Source organism: Palaemon carinicauda, chromosome 33 (assembly GCF_036898095.1).
Source record: "Palaemon carinicauda isolate YSFRI2023 chromosome 33, ASM3689809v2, whole genome shotgun sequence".
NCBI lineage: Eukaryota > Metazoa > Arthropoda > Malacostraca > Decapoda > Palaemonidae > Palaemon > Palaemon carinicauda.
This window is the reverse complement of record NC_090757.1, coordinates 84,076,456-84,101,263: the sequence shown is the minus strand read 5'-3', so window position 1 is coordinate 84,101,263 and position 24,808 is coordinate 84,076,456. Positions and strand designations below refer to the sequence as shown.

At 36.0% G+C, this 24,808-nt stretch overlaps 1 protein-coding gene across 4 annotated transcripts in view; it reads left to right on the top strand.

The window, feature by feature from the left end:
- LOC137626002 (uncharacterized) overlaps positions 1-24,808 on the top strand; it is a 188,347-nt gene that overhangs the window by 162,030 nt on the left and 1,509 nt on the right. For 2 of the 4 annotated variants that reach the window (XM_068357092.1, XM_068357090.1), the window contains 3 exons: positions 13,945-14,104; positions 16,514-16,756; positions 19,606-24,808. The exon at positions 19,606-24,808 is cut by the window's right edge and continues 1,509 nt beyond it. In XM_068357092.1, the coding sequence (XP_068213193.1) occupies positions 13,945-14,104; positions 16,514-16,756; positions 19,606-24,081 (4,879 nt within the window). In that variant the 3' untranslated portion in view covers positions 24,082-24,808. The remainder of the gene's footprint in view (positions 1-13,944; positions 14,105-16,513; positions 16,757-19,605) is intronic. The other 2 variants (XM_068357091.1, XM_068357093.1) reach the window with 2 other exon arrangements.

Below are 24,808 nucleotides of genomic sequence, written 5' to 3'. Positions count from 1 at the left end.
AAAAGAAAAAAAGTATGTTATTTTGTTCCCCCATCCACTTATTAATACTATCACCTTCGCACGTTATGTTCATTTGTGGGCACATGTAATCTAACACTAGCATTAAGGATTTGAATATATAATACATGCGGGTATTTAACATCATTATGGCGTAATACCCCCTTCTCTCTCTCTCTCTCTCTCTCTCTCTCTCTCTCTCTCTCTCTCTCTCTCTCTCTCTCTCTCTCTCACACACACACACACACACACACACACACACACATATATATATATATATATATATATATATATATATATATATATATATATATATATATATATATATATATATATATATTTATATATATATATATATATATATATATATGGTTTGTGTGTAGGTGAAATGTGTGCGGGTTGTGTTCATGAGAATCAATCCATGATTCTTTAAGATGGTGTTAATCATTGTTTTTTGCATTCTAGGATTTACCTCGTATCAAGGAAAAAACTTAATGCACAAATAGTTATCTTTGCCCCAATGTAATTATGTCTGCATATACTGCCAATATATGTTTCATGGAAACATGTGATTTTATTGTACGTGCGTACTGTGTTACATTTCCTTTTACATCGGTTTTATCTTATGACATGCTAAGTCACGTCTTCTTTTACCCTTTGTATAGTTGGAGTTTGTACTGTATAATCTACCCGAACAGACAGAAGTCACAACTTCCAGGTTCTGTGTCATGTTCAGAAGACCCTTGTTTTTTATTATTATTATTATCATTATTATTATTGTTATTATTATTATTATTATTATTATTATTATTATTATTATTATTATTATTATTATTACTCAAATTACTACTAGTTAAGCTAGAACTAGTTGGAAAAGCTGGTAGCTCCAACAGGAAAGTAGCCCATTGAGGAAAGGAAATAAATAAACTATAAATGGGGAGCAATGAATGAAAAAAATATAAAAGGGTTCAAGGTCTGTAACAACGTTGAAATAGATCTGTCATATTTAAACTAGGAAGAGAGACTCACGTCAGTCTGTTCAACAAAACAAACTTTGAAGCAAGTTTGAAATTTTGAAGTTCCATCGATTCAACTGTGAGATTAGGAAAATCATTCCACAATCTAGTCACAGCTGAAATAAGTCCTCTAGAATATTGTGTAGTATTGAGCCTTGTAACGGTTGAAATTAACTGTATACGTAGTACTACGTACAGGATAGTGTAGACTGGGAGGATCAAAATGCAAAGGATAGTCAGAATTTTGACAAATTTTAGGCAACATACTAAAGAACTAACTGAACGATGGTGGCAGAGATTAATATTCAGATCAGGAACAAGAAAGTTAATAGACCAATTTTTCAATAAACCAAGATGAGAGTCAGCAGTTGAAGACTAGACAGAAGAACAATACCGGGAGCTAGGTAAAAAGAAAGATTTAGAAAAAAATCTTCAAAGGGAAGAATTGAAACATTTCTTCAGGATAGATTGATCACCGAAAATGTTAAAAGACTCTCAATAAGCCGATTTCTGTACAATTGAAGTAGAAACAGACCAGATATCTTTCTCAAAAGTAAATTTCTAATCAAGAATCACCTAGAATTTTAAGGGAGTTGTATATAGTCTATGAGTTATTTATCAATACAGATATTTGGATGTTGAGGAGCCACCGTCCTCGACTTCCGGATAATAATACTTTGAGTGCCATTAAGATTCAAGGTGCCCCATACACTAATTTTAGTTAGGTCTCTAATAAGGGATTCAGCAATCGTGTGTCTACATTCAGGTGATGGAATTGGTGCAAGGAGAGTAGCATCATCTGCACATGCAACAGGCTTGTTTTCTAGGCCAAACCATATATTATTCGTATATAGTATGAAAAGTAAGATGTTAAGAATTGTACCCTGAGGAACACCAGATATTACACCCCAATAATCACTCTCGTGTCCATTAACATGTACTCTTTGCAATCTATTACTTGAAAACAAGGACCTCATGATTTGCTGTAAAATCAAGGTCAAGCATACGTACTTCCTGGCAATAATCTAATGATTTCTTTACAGCTTTTGAAATTATAAGATGGGCATCACATGCTCCAAAGCCTTAGGGAAAACTAAACTAAACTGTTCCCTAGAACAGATTATTACCTTAAGCATACCTATTTAGGCGTTTTGCCAAAATATGCTTTTTTTTTTTTTCAAACAATTATGATGTTATAGAAAATGGGCAGTAATTAGCAGAGCTTGAGTTACCACAAAACCATTTAATTAATGAAGTAACGTTATCAATTCTCTAAAGAGTGCGAAAAGAACGTCTTCTTGATAACTTGCCAAAAAAAATAAAAATTTAGAGAACTCAGGAGCTTGGAAATAATCTGTCATTATATAAAAAGGAAAAAGGAAAAATACCAATTGGGTCTACATCTCCTTTAGCATCAAGGTCCATCAAGAGTGTTTTAATTTTATGAACTAAAAAGTTAACTAGTTAGTTTAGCCTCATGCAAATAGTAATGAGGAAGATCGAGTTTCTCAATACTCTGCATACTGTCAAATACATCAGCTAAAAGGGTTGCCTTTTTCTTTGGACAGTGAGTGACAGAACTAAGTGGTTTAAGTAAAGGAGAAACTGTCACGTCTACACCAAAGAGTGCAGATTTAAGAGTATCCCATCATTTATGTTTCGTAGTTGTACCAGATAGGATTTCTTTTATGGTCAAATTGTAATCCGTTTAAGTTGAAGCAAAAATCCCCTGATCTAACAGCTCTTAGCTGAGTATAGTTATTCCAAGTCAAATTTGATCTGAAGCAAAAATCCCCTGATCTAACAGCTCTTAGCTGAGTATAGTTATTCCAAGTCAAATTTGATCTGAAGCAAAAATCCCCTGATCTAACAGCTCTTAGCTGAGTATAATTATTCCAAGTCAAATTTGATCTGCTACCCTTCCAAAGATGATGGGCCTCCTGTTCCTCCAAATAAGCCCGTCTATCATCATCATTGAATCAAGGTTTGTCTTTCACTTTGTATTTTAACACACGAGAAGGGGTACCATTATCAATTATGTTGACCAGATTCTATGCAAGAGAACAACAGGTCCAACACTTTAGTGTACAATTATGACCAATTCAAATGCAATACATCACTCGAAAAGCCATCCCAGTCTGCTTGAGATTTTATATTTCATTTACAGTTTCAACCAAGACTCTAGACTTTGCTATGTTGGTATTAAAAGTATCAGCATGGTTGCTTTTTCTACAATAGAATCGATATGTTTCTATATTTCATCAAACATGTAAAATTGTATTTGGATTCCAAAACAACCAAATCGCCTGATGAAATACGGGCAAAAATGTCAGTCTTCCATAGTAGTAGCCATTAATCTAGTTATTTTTTCTGCACACTTTGTGGCATATTTAATGTGTTCCTGTCTTTGTTGAACAGAAAATGAAGCTACTACGGGTTGCGGATAAGTTTTGTGCTTGCCTCTTTGATTGTCTCCTTTGACTGCATTCTCCTCCTGACTCCGTCTTTCGTTTCTTGCCTTGGCGTTGAAGTCCATCATTGTTTAACTCTTTTTTTGTGGCAACAAGCATTGTTTTTTACAAATATGGCTGCTGTGTAGTTTTCATCAAATAGAATTTTGCATGGAAGAGCTCCAAAAATCGAAAAGGTTTTATAATTTTTTTTTTTTTTTTTTTTTTTATTATTTTCAAAAGCTTCCTCAGCAGAAAATTGCTTGCCTTTATTTTAATTGATAAATAATACCAATTACCTATAAGGTAAGAAGTAAATTTATCGGTAGATTCTGTAAATACAGCGTCGAATTCCAATTTGCATGCAAATTTGTTTTGAAAAAGAACAAACCTTACTCTGAAGTTAGCCATTTTGAAATATAGCCATCAAAGTCATAATAAGAGATATTTTAGTTGGAGCCATTAAAAATAATGATCTTATATACTCCAATTATTATCTCTGAAAGTTTGGTAATTTTGTCCGACTTGTAACGCTTACCCCTAAATTTTGCGCCAAGGGATCCCACTCTTCTGGATTGTCTTATCATCGCTGGCTCTTTATACAGAATAATGAATATATATATATATATATATATATATATATATATATATATATATATATATATATATATATATATATATATATATATATATATATATATATATAATATATTTATATTATGTATATATATATTGCTTGTCGCTTTTATTTCTTAATCTGCTTTAATTTCCTTCAGATTTTGTGTTACTTGCGTGAAATTGTTATTTTTTATTTTATTGCTGAAAATATTTTCGTATGCGGTAGAACTTGCAAATTTTGTTGATTTTTTCCAGAAGGGTTAATTTAAAAGAAAAATCACAGGATTTTTAATTTTTATTTTTTGAAGTGTTAGTTAGAAAAAATTATAGAATTTTTAATTCTAATTTTCGGAAATGTTGAGTCAAGAAAATCTAGAATTTTTCATTCTTTTTTTTTTTCAAAAGTGTTGATTGAAGAAAATCAGAATTTTTCATTCTTTTTTTCTGAATTGTTAATTCAACAAAATCAATCTTAAGTACTTCAATGTTATGTTTATTATTGATTACACAATTTCTATAAAAGAATAGATATACGTTGGACTTTTATTTTTTTAAATTATTTTTTCCTCTGTAACTTCGCACGCATGTTTGTGAGATTCATATTCAGTACAGGTAGATGTATGGAAGTAAAAAGAGGAAAAGAACCAAAAATGTGCATAATTTTCAGGCATTCAGCCATCTAATAGTTTCAAGTCCGCCTTGCAATGTACTGCCGATTTCATTTGACCTTAGATTTAGATGTTATGTATGTGCATGACAGTCAAATCTTTTAATTTTCAATGTCCGTTGATTCCTATGGTTAAAGTAGAATATTTAAAGATATGTCATAAGAAACGAGCTAATGCACACACATGCAAAACATTATATTCATATATGTTTGTTATACATTTCTAGAATCAAGCGGAAACAATGCTCAATGATTCCAATCTTCCTACGTAGTGACTAGTTTTCATTCCCAAAGCAAAAACTGTTTTGAGCCCACTCACCGAGCAATCCCCATATTGTGCACTTGGTACTCGAGTAATCGATACCAATTGGTATTTACAACCGCAAAATTTCTTAGTTCGTCAATCCATCGTTTTCTCTAACTTCCCCTGCTTCATTTGCAATCTCTCGGGATCAATTCTGTTGTACTTAATGCCCATCTATTATGTCATTCTTATTATATATATATATATATATATATATATATATATATATATATATATATATATATATATATATATATATATATATATATATATATCCCCATGTCCTCCCAAATCTATGAAATGGGAACAACATGAGATCGAGCCCCACGTCCTCTTTCTTAATTCCAGCGGATACTGATACCCAGTTACACTGGATATGCTCGGCCGATCCACGACCTACCAATTTTCACCAAATATTAAGTGCTATACCACCCAATCTGTGGCCGCATTAGCTGGTTGGATTACTTTAGCTTCAAACAACTAGTAACCAATCATTACTAGAATAGTTAATTCAAATACTAGTTTCCAACTCGAGGGTAAGTGCGCTCATGAGCTTGTCCCACGATGAGACTGACCATAGTGATCAGCTCCCCACACTCCTCCCCCCTCAAGCTACGGTAAAGGGGGCATTGGAATGAGTACAGGTAACTCAGTACTAGACATATAGGCCCTTAAGGCCCCCTCCTCCGTAGCTCATAGGAACAGTAAAGCTTTGGATACTAATGAAAGATATCGGTATGTGAACGGGGTGGGGCTCCCGATCCATGGAATGTATGTCACTATTACCTATGAAATTATGAATGGTTCGTCTCCGACGGGATCTAATAACATAAAAAGTTCTTTGAGCTAAGAAATTCTCTCTCCCTCTCTCTCATTTGAATATTGCTATCTGTTATGAAATGAGTTACATTAAAATACTAAAGTTTCATGTATTATTTCTTGAGAACTGCGTCATCACCCAGCTGCTAACGAGGTTAATTTCAAGGAAACCAACTCGCCTCCCACCTGAAAATTTCCCCATTTCTTCGTCAAATTTTTTGTGACGTTTTAGTGTTCGCAGTTGATCTTAACTGATATCGCATTACCTGATTTCCCCAAAGATATATCTGAACCAAGCGGTGGTCTGAAGCTCTTAATAGGATTGCGACCTTCTGCCTTTACTGCTCTCGCGGTTGATTCCTTTTTTTTTTTTATGTGAGGACCGAAGGGATTGGAAAAAATATCCCTAGAGTGACCAGACCACGGCGGAAAGAAAGGAAGAGACGATTGACTACTTGCGTGAAAACTGATTTTTCGTGAAACTTAATTACGTCTTTTATTTTTTTTTTTCGATATTTTCTATTATTATTATTATCTAAGCTCAAAACATGGCTGGAAAAAACAGGATGCTACAAGCCCAAGGGCTCCAGTAGGGGAAGCAGCCAAGTACGTAAAGGAAATATGAGATATTACGCCTATTATATATATATATATATATATCTATATATATATATATATATATATATATATATATATATATATATATATATATATATATATATATATATATATATATGTGTGTGTGTGTGTGTGTGTGTGTGTGTGTGTGTGTGTGTGTGTGTGTGTGTGTGTGTGCGTGTGAGAAACAATAAAAGATTTATAAGATTTATTGAGGTAAGTGACAACTTTCAAGTAGATCAGTCATATAAAAACCATGAACGAAACATATACTAACCTGTTTAATAAAAAGACACTTGCAACAATTTTGACCCGCCAGATTAGGAAGATCATTCCACGACCTGGTCATATTAGAATATTGTGTAGTATTAAGCCGTGTGATGGAGACTGCAAAACTGTTCAGTCAACTGCAGACCTATTACAACGTACAGGGTGGTATACTCTTGGAAGAATTGTATGTAAAAGAATGGTCAGAATTATGAAAAATCCTAAGCAACTTGCTCAAAGAACTATCTGAACGACTGTGGCGTAAATTCATGTCTATCTCAGGGATAAGGAATTTAATAGATAAGATTTTTGTCCAACAAATCAAGATAAGAATCGGCAATTGAAGACCAGAATGTACAAGAAAAAAACACTTTCAAGACTTAAAATGATATTTTGGCGCAAAGTTGAAAAAGAAATGGACCGGATATGTTTCAAGAAAGTAAATTTGGGAGCAAGAATCACAACTAGAATTTTAAATGGCCACGTATGTAATTAAAAAGACATTGTCAGTACTAAGATTTGGATGTTGAGACGCCACTGCCCTTGACGCATTTACAATTATACTTTGAGTTTTGTTAAGGTTCAACTTCTCTGTTAAGGGGTTAGAAAAGCACCAGCCACCCGCTGAGATACTACCGCTAGAGAGTTATGGGGTCCTTTGGCTGGCCACACAGCACTACATTGGATCCTTCTCTCTGGTTACGGTTCATTTTCCGTTTGCCTACATTTACACCAAATAGTCTGGCCTATTCTTTACAGATTCTCCTCTGTCCTCGTACATCTGACAACACTGAGATTACTAAACAATTCTTCTTCACCCAAGGGGTTAACTACTGCACTGCAATTGTTCAGTGGCCACTTTCATCTTGATAAGGGTAGAGAAGACTCTATAGCTATGGTAAGCAGCTTTTCTAGGAGAAGGACACTCCAAAATCAAACCGTTGTTCTCTAGTCTTGGATAGTGCCATAGCTTCTGTACCATGGTCTTCCACTTTTTTTGGGTTAAAGTTCTCTTGCTTGAGGGTACACTCGGGCACACTATTCTATCTCATTTCTCTTCCTCTTGTTTTGCTGAAGCTTTAATAGTTTACATAGGAAGTATTTGTTTTAATGATACTATTCTTATAATTTTTTTTCCTTGTTTCCTTTCCTCACTGGGCTATTTTCCCTGTTGGAGCCCCTGGGCTTATAGATCCTACTTTTTCAACTAGGGTTGTAGCTTAGCAAATAATAATAATAATAATAATAATAATAATAATAATAATAATGTCTACATTCAGGAGATGGAATTGATGCAGGGTAGCATTATTTTAGTTTCCTTGTTTCCTTTCTTCACAGGGCTTATTTTCTCTGTCGAAAGCCTATAGCATCCTGCTTTTCCAATTAGGGCTGTAGCTTAGCAAATAATGATAATAATAATGTCTACATTCAGGAGAGGGAATTGATGCAAAGAGTAGCATCCTCTGCATGCAGAACATGCCTATTTTCTATTCCAAACTCCATATACCTATATAGCATAAAAAAGAACTTTACACTGAGGAATACTGGATATTAATAGTCACTGGCAAATCCCTCAACAAATATTCTCAATTTATTACTTAAAATTCAATCATTCGTATTTGGTTAAGTTGAATACAATGAATGGCCTAATATATAACACGGTCAAGTGGTCCGTTATTCGTTCGATCTATAAAACATTTATTTTATGTATTCATGATCTTGATACTGTCAAGTATGTGCTCTTTTTTCTCAATTTAAAAAAAAAAAGAAAAAAAAAGATTTCGGCTAAGTTGGTATCAAACAGATCTTAAGGCCCCGAAGAAAGAACCACGTGGCGAGATCGTTTTGTTGTGACTTTATTTTAACGTGAGCTTTGTTGTTAGTGGATGGATGGGTAAAGGCATGAGTCATGACTCCCTGCACTACTAAGGGGGTATGGAGAGGAAGGTTGGAATGGTTTTGGGGGTAGCGATGACAGTTAAGGGAAACGCTGATTGACATTTGATGTTTTGTATGGTTTCACAGGATTTAGTATTGTGAATGTCGTGAGATATGAGATATTTTGTGGAACGCCTATTTTTTTATGTTCTAGTTTCGGGATATAACGGTACATAACTAAGATTCGTAACACAATTAGTAATGTAACGATATGACATCGCTTAGCTTTGGCGTCTCAATGTGAGAGGGAAAGAAAAGGGTAAGGGCGGGGATTGAGTGCACCCTTACCCCTGGCAGAGACCAGGAGGCATTTTGCTTGGTCATCCCCACCCTTCGGCGGCTCCCTCCCTATCCCTATCCCTCTCTTCTTCTCCGTCCTCTTTTTCTCTCTTTTGGTGCTCCTCCCTCCCTTGGGTCACTCTGTCCTAGACCTACACTCCCAGTCCATCGGGCCGGGGCCGGGACTCCAGGACTCCGACCGGGAGTGAGTGTGACTGCAGTCAGGCATCAGAATCTGTGGGATGCAGTGGTGGTTGTAATACTGGAATTTCGACCAGGCATTATGGCGGGGTCATGCTTATTATGAGTCTGTTTGTTTCCTTGTATAATATTGCAGAAAACAAACAGTTTTTTCTATAGACGCCATTTGTACCCCATATTTTATTTGCAAGTGGCCACGCAAGTTTATCATGACGAGGAATAAAAGTTAAATTCGAAAAGACAGTGTACTTACAAATGTTCCGTATAGTGTTTAGTATGCCAATGTGTCATGTTAAGTGCTGAAAATAGTTCTACGTTTCCCATTATAAACTCATCACTCACGTCGATGTCTACAGTATATGCCAGGAGGTAGTAGTAATGAGAGAGAATTGCTGAAAGAAGAGAGATGCGATATGAAGTTCGTCGTGTGTCGGTGGCTAAAACAAACCTAAATTTCCACGACTTTATTTCGACTTTCCTTTAAATAATAATCCAACAAAAAATAGGAGCAAGTGTTTATGATACCACTGCGACCCGGTGTGAAAATCATCTTAATCAAATGTTTATTTTTTAAATCCATAGAAAAAAAAAAAACAAGAACAATTGAAATGAAAGTTTATCGTTGTCTCGAGTGACGTCACCTTTAGGAAGATAAAAACCATTACAGGCTGTGTTCGTTTTTTGTTCGAGCATTAGCTCGAGGTGGGGCTGATGAGTCGAACAGTATACAACATCCACTTGCTCGCATGCAATGCCCTCATATACCCATGCTTTGCATTTTTCAAATCGGTTTCCTACCTTACTCTTTCCATCTCATTTTCCTGATACAACCTGGGTTCTCCTTTAAAGATTCCCGTGATCCCAACTTTATCTCCAAGCGGTTACTCCTGTATTTTTGCCTCTCTTTCTCTACTACCAAAAACAAATAGAAAATTCTGCCATGTGGAGTAACAAGCAGAAATGCTTCTCTGGGAAGTTGCAGCAGTAATGTCTCTTGAGGAAGTTTCTTTTCTCTCTTCTTCAATTGGAAGAAGAGGCAGAAGTGCGGTTGAAGGGCGATTCTCCCATTTATTTGATGTTCTTATTCCGTAACTGAAGATTTTCCACAATGTTTTGCGTCGGCTCAGAAAAGATGTTGGCCTTCGTGAATTTCATCCGAGGGTACGTTTTGGTGATTTTGTTTGATTAAAGTCTAGTAATGTTTTTATTCGGCAAAATATGAGCGGCAATTTTTCAGGTCTTTTGTGTCTCATGTTTTTGTGAATTAGTATAATATATAAAAAAAAAATCAAGCTGTAGGTATAGTATAGACTATAGAGCATTCTTGCAGAGATTTTGTGTTGAGTTCAGCGAAATTTACTACTATGAAATCTCCATTTTTTATTAAATCGATTGTTAGGCCATCTTCTCATGCTGCTTTACATCTTTTTATTCATTTTAGTGCTTTCTTTGCTTCTCATGCAGTTACTTTTGGTATCGGCTCAGGTGTTTCATTTTTTTCTGTTTAAAAAAATATTTCTTATTTCACTGTTGTAAAGCATTGTGTAGATCATCTGCAATTTCTATCCCCCCCATCGCTTTTGTTGATAATATTGACATTTACATCCTTCAAAGCATATATATATATATATATATATATATATATATATATATATATATATATATATATATATATATATATATATATATACATATACATATATATATATATATATATATATATATATATATATATATATACAGTATATATATATATATATATATATATATATATATATATATATATATATATATATATATATATACAGTATATATATATATATATATATATATATATATATATATATATATATATATATATATATATATATATATATATATATATATATATATAATGTGTGTAAGGACAACATCAAATAATTTATTGTTATACATTATTTTCCTATTTATCTTAAAAAGTCAACTAGTAAAATTTGTCAGACAATTATGAAAAAGGCATACTTTAAATACGACTATTCATATTTAGAACTGAATTACGTGGGATGCTTAGTCAACGGGCTAAAGTTGAACTAAACTATCGTGGCAGTAACCCCAACTGATGTTTAAAAGCCTAAACCTAAACAGCCCTTCCTATCCGTTTAATCCATGACAAACAGACGGACCCCTAAGTTTAAACCAAAACTTCTTGGTCCTCAATTTCACTTTCGACAATTGTTTCTGTAAATGATGTCTGTTTACATTTTGTTGTTTTGTTTTCTCTCGGTTTAGTCTTTTATGATCAGGGCAACTGTCCTTTCATAATATTATTATTATTATTATTATTATTATTATTATTATTATTATTATTATTGTTGTTATTATTATTATTATTATTATTATTATTATTATTATTATTATTTTATTGTTAACCATATTAGCATACCACTTCACTCCAATTAAAATAAATTGTGAATGAACTTTAGATTGGAGAGAAATGTTCTACAATGTATTCAGTAATCTTAGTGATCATACTGTATTTTTTTTTTTTTTTTCAAATCCGAAAAACTAAAAGACACCATTGCAAAAGAAATATAACTTTAAAAATCTATTTAGATTTTTATAAGGATATGAAATCCTTCATGAACAGTTTGCACCATCCAAAAGGCAAACTCCACTGGGAAAAAGGGAATGACTTCAACCCGCGAGCATCTCGTACGAAGGTCACTACCAGCCTACCATGTCTCAGACTGTGAGACGATACGAGGCGATGTAAGGTCAGTCCAAGGCCAATATATAGCCTTGGTCACACGACACCTCCAGCCGAATCATCACCCGGCCTAAACATGCTCTGTTCTAAAGACCAGCTCAACCTATGCCCACATGAGGTATATAAATAAAATATAGTAATACTGATGAAAATACGATTAAATAAATGCTAAGAAGACATTCGGATAAGTTATTTCGAATTAAAGTCAATGTCTATATAATATTGAAAAAGATATAATACTATTATTGATAATTCAGACATTAATAATGAATTCCATAATAACAAAAACCTTAATGAACCAAGAGAGCAGACAGTTAGAAATGGGTACTCAACAACTGACCATATCCATGTAATTAACAAGCTAATGGAAAAATCAACAGGCATTTGTAGACTACAGTATATACTGTATATATATATATATATATATATATATATATATATATATATATATATATATATATATATATATATATATATATATACACACTATATATATACACACATATATATATATATATGTGTGTGTATATATATATATATATATATATATATATATATATATATATGTGTGTGTGTATATATATATATATATATATATATATATATATATATATATATATATATATATATATATATATGTGTGTGTGTGTGTGTATGTGTGTGTATGTTATATGTGTGGGTGTGTATGTTACAAGAGAGGGTTCAGTCATTTTCACCTGTACAGTATATAAATGAAATTGGTAGGGGCCATTGTGTATCTTTTTTTTTTCTTTTTTTTTTTTTACTTTCATCTACACAGTCAATACAGATATCTGTATTGACTCTGCATCTACCTACCGGGTAGGGATAATAGCGTAATTTCTAATATTACACACACACACACACATATATATATATATATATATATATATATATATATATATATGTGTGTGTGTGTGTGTGTGTGTGTGTGTGTGTGTGTGTGTGTAATTGTTCAAATAGCTTTTCTCTGGGCTTTGTTTTATTTCTCATACGATTATTCTATTCTCTGTGAACTTGCTTAGCAATGTAATGGTCATTTTAGATTTGCGACTATGTATTATGCACATTACAGTATATGTAATCATAATGATTAATGTTATGTTGGTTTTTGTGTAATTATCATAAGTATTACTTAATGTCTTGATGTTTGTATTTCTAATGAAATTGGGAGGAGGTTATGTTTTTTCCCCTGTCTGTGTGTTTGTTTGTAAATAACTTCCTTGCCACAATTTTATTCATAGAATAGTGAAACTCTGTGATTGATTGTTATGTTGAGACGTGGAAGTGATTCAATTCGGAAAGTCCTTGGTCAAAGGTCAAGATCAAGGTCGAGCAAAAGATCCACCGAAATAAGCTGCCTTGGCAGAGGTCTGCACTCTCAGAGTGCTTTTCTAGTTCAAGTAGCAATGGGAGGCTAGTTAACTAAATGCTATTTATTGACTGACAGGACAATTCTGATTAAGCCAACCTGTCCGTTGCATTGAATGCGGAAGTTTAAAGTAAGCTAAAAGTTGAGTCTTGGATGAGTGGGGGTCGACACCACTTGTCAATTCTCAAGGAAAAAATGCGTGGATAACACCTCAATGTTATATGGTATACAGTGGAGCTCTGCTCGATGTATTTTTTTTTTTTTTTTTTTTTTTTTTTTTTTTTTTTTTTTTTTTTTTTTTTTTTTTTTTTTTTGCATTAATAAAGCCAAATACAGTAGTTATGCATAGAATAGCTTACATGCGAGTATTGGGAATTTCCTCAAGGTGGAATTGTATTACAGTAGCCATTTTTTTTATCATAGATATGTAATGATGTATTTATAATACAATACTGTACTCCCATTTGCTTCTTGCTACCATTGTGATTTGAAGCACATACAGGTGAATGTGACCAGTAGAGTCTGTACGTACTGATATTGTACTCAAATTCCTACCTAGATCATAAAATTGTTATTTTGCAAGTGTTTATCATTTTTTTTTATAAATAGGAACTAAAGCTATATTTTCTCTCAGCAGAAGGCGTAACAAACAGCAGTACAGTGGGAGGGCACCTACGCGGATCAGCCAACCAGCCAGCAACCGTTCCAGAGGCTCGGGCATACCGGTGGTCAAGCCGACATCCAACCTGCCCACCCAGATCCCTAGTGGCCCCGTCCACAATCATGCCCACCAGGTGAGTCCCTTTCTTGTACATACAAGAAAAACAAGAATATTGGTTAGATTCCATCGTTCATTCTGTAGATAGTTGGGTGCCGTATAAGGTACAAAAGCAGTTACTATATCATTGTTTCCTGTGTGTTAATGAACGCTAAATAAAAGTACAGGTATGTAAACAATCAAATATTAGCAAAATCACTGCCAAACATTAATGTTTTTGTTCCTGAGATAGGTAAGGAGCTAATTTCAATGCAAGTAAAGATAGTAAATATTTCCTTTGCCATGGAGATGAATGTTCAAGGTAAGGCTTCTTGCATTTACATCATGGATTTGTCAGTATGCCCAAAAGCACTTGCCCTTTTTAGATGCAACTGCCTGTATATTTCGAGAATACAGTCTATATGGCAATTATTGTTTTTCCCTTTTTCATTATTAGATCTACCGGTATTAGACTGCCTATGAATGAATATCCCAGAAACACATAAATGTGTTGTCTGTAACACACTGAGAAAAGTTGAAAGCTTTGAGATAGTTATTGAAATAGATCTGTACTTAGTTAAAGAAATTTCCTATAATTGGTGCAAAAGTAAAGAAAAGGATGCTGTAAAAGAATAGCATGAAATAATCAAAATAAATGTATGAACTGAAATAAATTTTATTTGAGTATATATACCAAACTTAGCTAAAAAAAAATTTAACTTAAAAACAGCTTTGCTCACTGTTGCTTCCTAACATTTCTTTATATATATATATATATATATATATATATATATATATATATATATATATATATATATATATATATATATATATATATATATATATGAGGGTAATCCAAAAAGTTCGTGGAAAATTTTGAAAAAGTCTTTATTTAGCAAATACTGACTTACAATTAATTATAATTTTTCAACATAGCTTCCAGTCCTAGCAATGCATTTCTCCAAACGATGTTTCCAGCATTTTAGTCATCTTTGTAGAAATCAGAACTTTTTAGATCTGAACCACTCCAAAGTTGCAGTTTTGGCATCATCAGTCGAAGGAAACCGCGTTCCTTTCAGGTGATTTTTAAATTTAGGAAACAGAAAAAGTCCGAGGGGGGCAGATCAGGGTTGTATGGTAGATGAACCAGGGTTTCCCACCTAAAGTTTCTCGAAACATATCTTGTTAATACTGACAAATGGGCTGGGGCATTATCATGGTGAAGAAGAATGCCCGTATGAAGTTTGCCAGGGCTTTTTCTTGTACAAGAGCTTTATTCAATTCCCTTAGAACACCCACGTAATAAACCGCTGCAACTGTTTTGCGTTCTTTAAGGAAGTCAACTAAGATTGTGCCAGGGGAATCCCAAAACACTGTGGCCATTAATTTCTTTGCATATCGGTCTGCATTGAGTTTCTTTGGCCCATCTGAGCCTTTAGAAAGCCACTCCTTTGACTGAATTTTGTTCTCTGGATCAAAAAGATAAATCCATGTTTTGTTACCAGTTACAATCTTGCTGAGAAATTCATCTTCGTTTGTTTCAAAATGCTTACAGAAAGATCTGCTCCCCGATCCATGTGTTGTTGCCGCAACGCTTTCGGCACCCATCTTCCTGACAGCTTGCTTAAACCAAAGTTGTCTACCAGAATAGAATTTACTGATCCACGTGAAATGCCAATTGCAGTAGCTATGTAATCAATGGTAATACTCAGATCTTCTTGCAAAAAATACCTAACAGTAGTTACTCTTTCTTCGGTTATTGATGTTGACGGTCTCCCACTTTGATGATCATCTTCACACTCAATTAAACTCTCTCGGAATCGCTTAATCCATTTGTAAACCACACTCTTTTTAGGGCCCTTGTTTCCATAAATAGTGTTCAAAACTTCAAGTATCTGCTTACTTTCCCAATTAAGTTTTGTTAGGAATTTAACGTTGGTTCTCCTCTCCAATTTGGAACACTCCATAATGCTCCAAGGTAGGGGTTACTCTCAATGTATTTAAAATATGTTAGTGATAATAAATTAAGCTGTGCAATTGTTTCCAACATGAGAAAGGATGAAGGATTCGTGAACATACAATTTGCCCCAAATTAAAGTGACCATTTGAAATTATTCAGCGTTTTCTACGAACTTTTTGGATTGCCCTCGTATGTTTTACATACATCTATATATGTGATACCTTTACTGTGCATGCTGTTTCCCTATTAGACAGTGATTCCTTGCACTTTGATCTTGTGGAAACACTTGCCTATTGATGAGGGTATCGGTGCATGATTTGTATTTAATTTTAATCACAATCATAAAGAGATTAAAAGATTATATAATCATACCATGACCATAAGCTTCCTTGTGAATTTCGGCGCCTATGCCCTTGATGACAATGGTAAGGTGGTCTGAAAAGTAAGCAAAGTGCTGACAAATGAGCGAGCCCATCCATTCAACAGGGCATTTGTGGCGGGGTTTGGGGGGGAGACACCCTCCGAACTTACTGCACGGAAGACACCCCCGCCATCTCCCACGCAGCATCCATCTCCGATCTGTCGACGCTCTCCATCCCCGGCGAAGAATCATCTGCTGCCTCATCCACCAAGGCCCATGGCTTGCGGCCGAGCCTAAATGACTCTGGAGACAATTCCTCTGACAATGATAACTTGCTGGAACAATGCATTCAGTCTGGCATGCCCAAGGTAACCAAAGTGTTCTTGCTTGCTCTTCCTCTCGAGTCTACCACCTCCCCCTCTTCCTGTTGTTACATTGTTCTCCTTGGTGCTGTTCAGGGTGTATAAATTGTTCACTGACATGGTCATTCGGCTCTGACCTCCTTAAACTGTTTTTATTTTTTTTTATTTACAGGTTTTCAAGTTATAGTTTTTACCACCTTTCAGAGCATGTGACATTCCCATTTTGTTATACATTCAATGAAGAATATTTTAATGATCCGATGGTATCATTAACAGCCGTTTCGTGGCTTTTTTATTAACAAAACTCTATTAACTATTTATGTTTTTTTTTTGATAGATTACTAACCACATATTGTACTCACTTTAGGGTAATGTCTAGAGGCTTTATTAAAATATTTGCTTGACACATATTTTCTGATCTTATTTCAGATTTTCTTAATTGCATCCATATATTGATATAATTTGTATATTTTGATTGTATAAAAGGAAGCTGTCGATTATCACTTAATTCAAGAATGACTAATTTATCCCATGTATATTCATTGTTATTTATTTTGTTAATGATGATTATGTTCACAATGCCAAATACATGTGATTTTTAAAATTGATTTCTGTTAGCTAATGTAGCCACAATTACAAGTGTGTTTCTTACGGGTAGAATATATTCCCTTTTAATCTTCATTATGTTCAATAATTTTGGTGATGAAATATTCTGGATAAGCCTAGTTGACCTAAATTGTTTTAAGATTTCCATATTACAAGGCTAGCTGTCATGTTTTGGTTTGTTAGTTTTATCCACTCTCAAGGTTTGCTGCCATTTAAATTTTCGAGTTAACTTATGATCAAGTATATTTTGCAATTGTGTCCAAAGCTTAGGGTTATTTGGGCTAGCATAGGCCTTAAAATTTTACAAACTTTCTGATTGTTCACATTAGGTTGTATAAAATGTCACGAGTACTCCAATTGTAAAGATATTTAACAATGTTGTACCAATGTTTTCGTGAAAATGCAGTAAATGATAAACTGGTTTATCATATCAGAACAAAGTAATGCATGGTTATGCAGTGATCCATTTCTATTGACTTGAAAGTAGTGGGTTGTACAGTATTCAGCAAAACTGGTGATACCTGAAGTCGGTGATTTTCATTCAAAAGTTACTAAGTGGCAACTCTCACACTCTTCACATTTATAATGAGACGAGGTTTCTAGGACGAAGCATTTTGAAACTTCGCTCAATAAAAAATAGAGTTCATTAAACATGATTTTGAAGAATTTATGCTATATTTTTTATCAAAATATCAGGTAGATCTTTATGGAAAAATTAAGCTAATAATCTTTAATTTTGATGAAAATTAAAAAAATAATAAATACTTGATGAGTGACTTTTTTAGCCACCATAGTTATGTATTTAACGTAAAAAACGTATCGGAGGTGTAATTGTGGGCGGGGTCTAACCGGACATCAACTCAACTGGCAGTCTGGCACGTCTGGCAGTCTCACGGTGGTACTCTCACAAGCAGTTCATCTGTCAAATAGGGCTAGAGCTACCCAACAGCTACTGGATAACTGTAACCTTATTTCACCAGATTCTCTCTCTAAAAAGAAATAGATATAATCTATCGACTTAACATCTTCGAAACAACTGTTTATAGATGGCTAAACGATACAATGAAGGAGAAAAATTGAAAAGCCATCATAGGCAGAAGACGAAGAGTTATAAAGCCAATAACATAAGCCTGGACTCCAGAGCCATCCTATCATCATCATTATCCGCATCACCATTATTATTATTATTATTATTATTATTATTATTATTATTATTATTATTATTATTATAATAGTTTAAGATACAGTTATTGTCTTTCTGTAGAATCTACAAATAACACGTGTAGCTGAATTATAGTCTTCCGTTCGTAAAGTATAAGTAAAATAATAGAAAGGCAGACTTAATTGCATTTCCAATAACGAAGATAACTCACCACCTCACTTATTTATTTGTTTATTTATTTATTTATTTATTTATTTATTTTTCCTCAAACAGAAAAAAACATTGGAAGACTAGAATTATATAAGTAGCGTTGACTATAGTCTAAACTATGACTTGTGATAATTTATTGCAAGTTTTGAAATCACGATCCTAACTAACGCTTGTTTTATACACAAAACGACATAAGCAAAAAATAAATAATAACTTTGAAATCATACCCCAAATAAATAGATGATAATTAGACTATAGTGCTCTGCTTAAACTGTTCATCTAGACGCCCTCTTTCCCAGTTTGAATCCCTCTATCCAAACAGACGGCCCAAAGACTAGTCTCACTGACTCTCGCTGTCACGTTGACAAAGAGATTCGTGCTGCAGTAACATTTAATTTTTGTTCTGAAGTATATATATATATATATATATATATTTTTTTTTTACGATCTAACATTGTTCAATGTTAAAATTATCTATAACAAGTGACCAATGTGGTTTCATACATACACATAATTATATAGTGAGATATAATACTAAGTGGCAACTTAATTTAAGAACAATGCATGTCCGAAGCAAAAATAAAAAAGTATCGCCAGTTTTGCAGCATACTGTACATGAGAAATAATTAATGTTTAGGACCAGCAGTACAGTTATACATCACTGGTACCAACTAATGTATTAGTCATTGATATATACTGATAATTTAATTTAATGTCTTGTTAATCATATCATTTCTTTTTTGTAAGCCTTGGGTATGTCTTGTTTCAATAAAGTGATTCCAAGTAGGAAATATAATGGGCTATGCTATATTTGTTAAGCTTTTCATCAATGTTTAAGTACTTTTTATCTAATATTTGAATATTTTTATTGTTTCAGGCCCGCCCAACTCCTAAGAAGGAGGTGAAGCATCATGGAGCCGGGCATCTTTGCAGTCATTCTTCTCAGCCCCCTGTGCTTGCTTCACCTAGGCGCTCTCCCCACCATCGCCCAGTTCCTGTGGCACGGGTCACTCCAGCTGTCAAAGTTGGTGGGACTCGTATTTCACCTCGACCTTCCACTGTCGAAGATGTTCAAGACCAAATATGTACTTGGGCAACTGAAGGCACACCAGCTACATTTTCTCGCACAGATTCCTTATCTTCTCTCAGTTGTGAAGATGAAGCTAATAGGCAAAGTCCTCGTCATCAGTCCCCTCATTCTAGTACTCCACTGTCACCCCAGCGTCAGTCTCGATCACCAAGAGCTAGAACTCCACAGTCTCCTCGTATTCGAGGTTCACACCAGCCTCAAATACAGCAGCGAGGTGAAGAGGGCACTGATGGTGATGAGGAAGTGCCTCGCCACTTTGCTGTAGAAGGTACTCCTGGAGTAATCTCACGTCACTCATCACTAAGTTCCTTGGAGGGTGGAGATGATGGTCATATGATACAGACTACAAACGTCCCTCAAGCTGGTAGCATTCGAAACTATGGAGTAGAAGATACTCCTGTTTGTTTTTCACGTAATTCATCTTTAAGCTCTCTTTCTGTTGATTCATATGGAGAAGAAACCACACCAACTGAACAAGCATTACTCCAGCAGTGCATAAGCCAAGGAATGCCTAAAAGTAAGTCAGACCTGGAAAGTAGACGACGACGTCGAGGAGGCTCTCGCATACCTGCTCCAGCTTCTAGGTCTCCATCTCGTCTTGTTCCTGGTGTACCCATGCAGAGACTTACATTATGTAGAGATCAACCTTCTGCCCAGCCAAAAAACGTGGGAGCGATGACGGTAGCTGTAGACGATGTCGAAGCAGACGCCGTCATGCCCACACCAGACGCAGAGAGCTCAAAGTTGCACAGCGACTCCAAACAAAACGAGAAGAATGAATTAGCGCATGCCCATATTGAAGAAGATGAGGATGAAGTTAGAGAAACGGAAGAAGAGGATGAAAGTGCTGACCATACTGAGGCTGATTCTGAAAGGACTGCAACAACTGCAGAAATGTGTGATCCTAGAAGTGAAGTTACTAGTGAAGGAAGTGGTGCAACTGTTGTAACTCCTCCAGTAGGGGAAAAGTTACTTGGAGATGAAATTGAACCTCGTATTGCAGAATCAGGTGAAGGCCTTGGTTCATCCCCAGAAGAAAAACATTCTTGGGTTGAACCAAGACGTTCATCTGACAAATCGTCTCCTTCTGAAGGACGAGGGTCAGATACTTCTGTGACAGCCTCAATGTCGGAATCTGGATTATTGGCCATGGAGGCAATGAAAGTTGCAAGAGCTGTTGCTGGAGAAGCTAAGCTTCTCAGTAGTGATGAAGTGTCTCATATGTCACAAAGTATTGCTAGTCAAGCCTCTGACGCTTATATAGAGAACATAAAACCTCCTTCTGCTATGGGAAGTCTAGCTTCAATGTCAAACAGTCTGACTAGTAGTGCTGAAGATAGAGGTAATAAAATAGCAAATAAACGATTAGAGTGTCGCCATACTCGTCGCTTACCAGAAATGGTGCGGCGTGCCCTTGCAGATCAGGACTATGGGTCCACTGAAAATATGGCTAGCATGGCCAGTTCTTGCCATTCGAATGTAGATAATATACCTCCTCCTTCAATGTTAGATGATGACATGGAAAATTCCATGATAAGTGTAGCATCAATAACATCAGAAGTAGCTGAACAAAGAGAATCTCCTCCCTCACCACCTGTTGATCATACTGCATTGGTAAGTGGTCCAGCAAAGCAGTTAGCTGCTGTTTTCCAGCAAGAGGCCATGAATGCTGCTTCAACAGTAACTTTGACTGGTGGAGATGAAACATCAACTTATCAAGAAATTACTGACATAACAGAGCATGAAGATACTGTTGGGCCTATAAGTGATACAGAATTAGGTGCTGATGATCTGCCTGCTGATATTCCTGATTTGCCACAAGATGGTATTTCTTCACCTGCATGTGGCTCAGCTCACTCCTCACCTCATAGGTTGGGTACACCCCGCTCACGAAGACGCTTACCAAAGGATAGATTCCGTACCTTCACCAGAGGGGATGGTAATGTTTCATCTGATGCCACACCTTCTCAAGAAACAGATCCTACTTTAGTAGAGGGACTACCACCATCGCCATTATTGAACAGAACGCCAAGACAAAGGCGGCAAGATGATTCTGACAGATTTAGAACCCGCACAATATCCTCAGATGGAAGCATTCAAGACAGTGTGCCAAGCATCCCCTTTGATACTGAGGAAACAGTTCCATCAGATAGGGATAAAATCAGTCCCCGAAGGTCACCAAAGGATCGCCGTTTACAAGATCCTGAACGTTTTCAGACTCATGTTATTAGTGAAGCTCCAGTTGCATCAGAGGAAGACCAAGCTACACCAGCTGCAGTAGCTCTCAAACCAGAATCAAATTCTCCTTCAACTCAGCCCAAGCTTCAGGGAAGACAGTCATTTAGACAACGCCGACAAGAAGACAGGGAGAGATACCAAACTCGTACTATTGATGTACCTTTAGCTGATATAACACCAGAACCAGAAGTTGAGGTTGATGCAGATAAAACAGGTGATGGAACATTAGTAGATTTTCAAGATAGCAATGAAATGCTTGAAATGCTTGATCTAACAGCAGAGCAGTTAGAGGCCTTGCAGCAAGATGCAAACATCGTTATTTGCACACTTAATGAAACTCGGGAGGCAATGACCAGTGAATCATCAGATTTGCTAAGTGAGGAAAATATTTTAGACATTGAAACTCTAAGTCTGATATCCAATGAAGATGAATCTGAATTGAAAAATTTTCTTCAGGACTTTGATGAAGACCCTCCTGATAAAGAAGATGATGATAATGATGATGAGGAAGAAGAGGAAGAGGATCCAAAACCAGTCTTACGCCGCCCTCGTATTGTAAAACCTGGCGAGGAAACTAGCCGGCCTCAGGAGGAAGAGGAGTTACAAGGAAAAGGTATTAGAGGGAGGAGAAAACCTCTCTATTCTAGTGCTAGACGATACAATGTGACAGCTGTGAAACCAACTCCTCAGGCAGTTGCAAACCCGGTAAGAGCTATCACTGCAAGGCCTGCAGCTGCAAGGCCTACATCAGCATCTCCAGTAAAGCCCTCTTCTCCTAAGTTACCTCGTGCCACCAGAGCGTCAGCTCTAAGACAAACTTCAAATCTTCAAAAAGGAGGAAGTAGTGGGGAAGACAGTCCTACTGGCAGAGCGACAAATTCGTCAGCTGGCAGTAGTGCTGGATCTAGCCCACGACTTGGGCCTTATGCACGAACAACTACCACTCGACCAGCTCGCTCAAAGTCCCTAGCTCGGCCTGCTCCTGACTCGCCAAAGCCATTACGTCGACAAAACACTTTTACTAAAGATGATAGTGATACTCCACCTAGTCCAGAACGCACTATTCCCGTTGATCCTAGAAAGTCTATTGCCCCATCTCGTGCACTTTCCAAACCAAGGTTAAGAAGAGACATTGTACAGCCTAGTCCTGTAGTCACTTTGCCTGTGAATCGAGGAGGTTTACCAAAGAGTGGTAGCCAAGATTTAAGCCCAGTGAAAGGTCGTCCTCCACAAGGTAAGTCAGCAAGTTTAACTCGTGATGCCCGGCCCCCAACATCAGGTGATGTTGCTCAGTGGCAGCAAGATCAACCTAAGAAGACTAATGTAAAGAAGGAAGTCACTAGTCGAATAGCTAATTTGTGGAAAAAAGTTGAACGTGCCCAGAGCAAGCCTAAAGAAGGAAAAGATTCTAGAGTGTGGATATCACGTCCCAAATCCGCTGCCAAAGAGACATCACCTCGACCCTTGGTCCGTAGTTCTACATATGAAAAATTGCCTAATTATGGGGCTAATAGTGTCAGTGGAGGAGAAGCTACCAAAGGTCGCACTCGTTTAGGTCTAAAGTTGGCAAAACTTAGAGGACGGGATACACGCTCTTCACCTCCTTCTGAAGCTACCACACCAGTCGATTCCCGTCCCCATTGTTTGGTAAGCCCAACACGCATGAGAACGCAAGAGCAGCTTGGTCGTTCTTCGGAGACTGTACAGCTTCGACAGCGACCTGCCACTCATCCTCCTGGTACTCATGTTAGTCAAGCAGATGAAGATGGGGAAGCCAGAGCTAAAAGACTTTCTAGATTAGGCTCCTTTATTGTAGTAGAGGAGGATGGACGAGTCAAATCACCACCTCAGTCTGCTATTGTTCCTCCTTTCAATTACCAACCACCAGTTGCAGCTAAGCGGTCAGCAATTGCAACACGCATACCTCAGCCTTCCAAACCATTACTTTCCAATGCTCCTTGTGGTCGGGACGATAATGGAAATGCTCCTGATGCTACAGTAATGACTGGAGCATGGCGACCCTGACCCAGTCCCCCGCGCCATACAGATCATGCCCAGGAACCCCTAATAGAAGTGGGGCGCGGGGGAAGTGGGCATAAAAAACAATGGGCAATTGAGCCCCTGTGATCAATATTTGTGTTTGAATATGAAACTCAAAGCTATATAAATAACTAATGTAGAAAAAAAACTTTTAAAGGTGGTTGCTGGTGCCTATTGGTGTACAGTACAGTATAATTACCAGTACTGCCTTGATTCCTTAATAAGGTGTCCTTGGTGGGGTTAGGCTTCACCCATTATGCCACCTATATATCTAGGGCTGTGGGCTGCTCTTATTTTGTATATAGGATTTCTTAATTAATTTTAATTTGTTTCTACAATAAGGGTCATGTGTATAGAAGATTTATTTTTACTTTACTCTATTTTATTGCATTTTATTGCATTTGAAGTCTGTTTCTTCCCTGTATTATGAGATACTTGTATTTTGTTCATTGTTAGAACAGCTCACAGTCCTGAAGTGCTTTATTAAGTCAGTGCTCTTTATGAGCATTAAAGGAGAATGGCTCTTAGCTAGTACCTAGCTAAAGCTCATAATTTGAATGAAGCCTCTTCACCCCCATTCCATCACAGGTTTTCAATAGAAATGTATGTGATGGCTCAATTGGGATAGCTTTATCAGAAGTAAATTGCATTTATGTTGACTTTCCTGGTTTTATGTTTTAATAAATTATTTATTCTTTGTCATGGATTTACA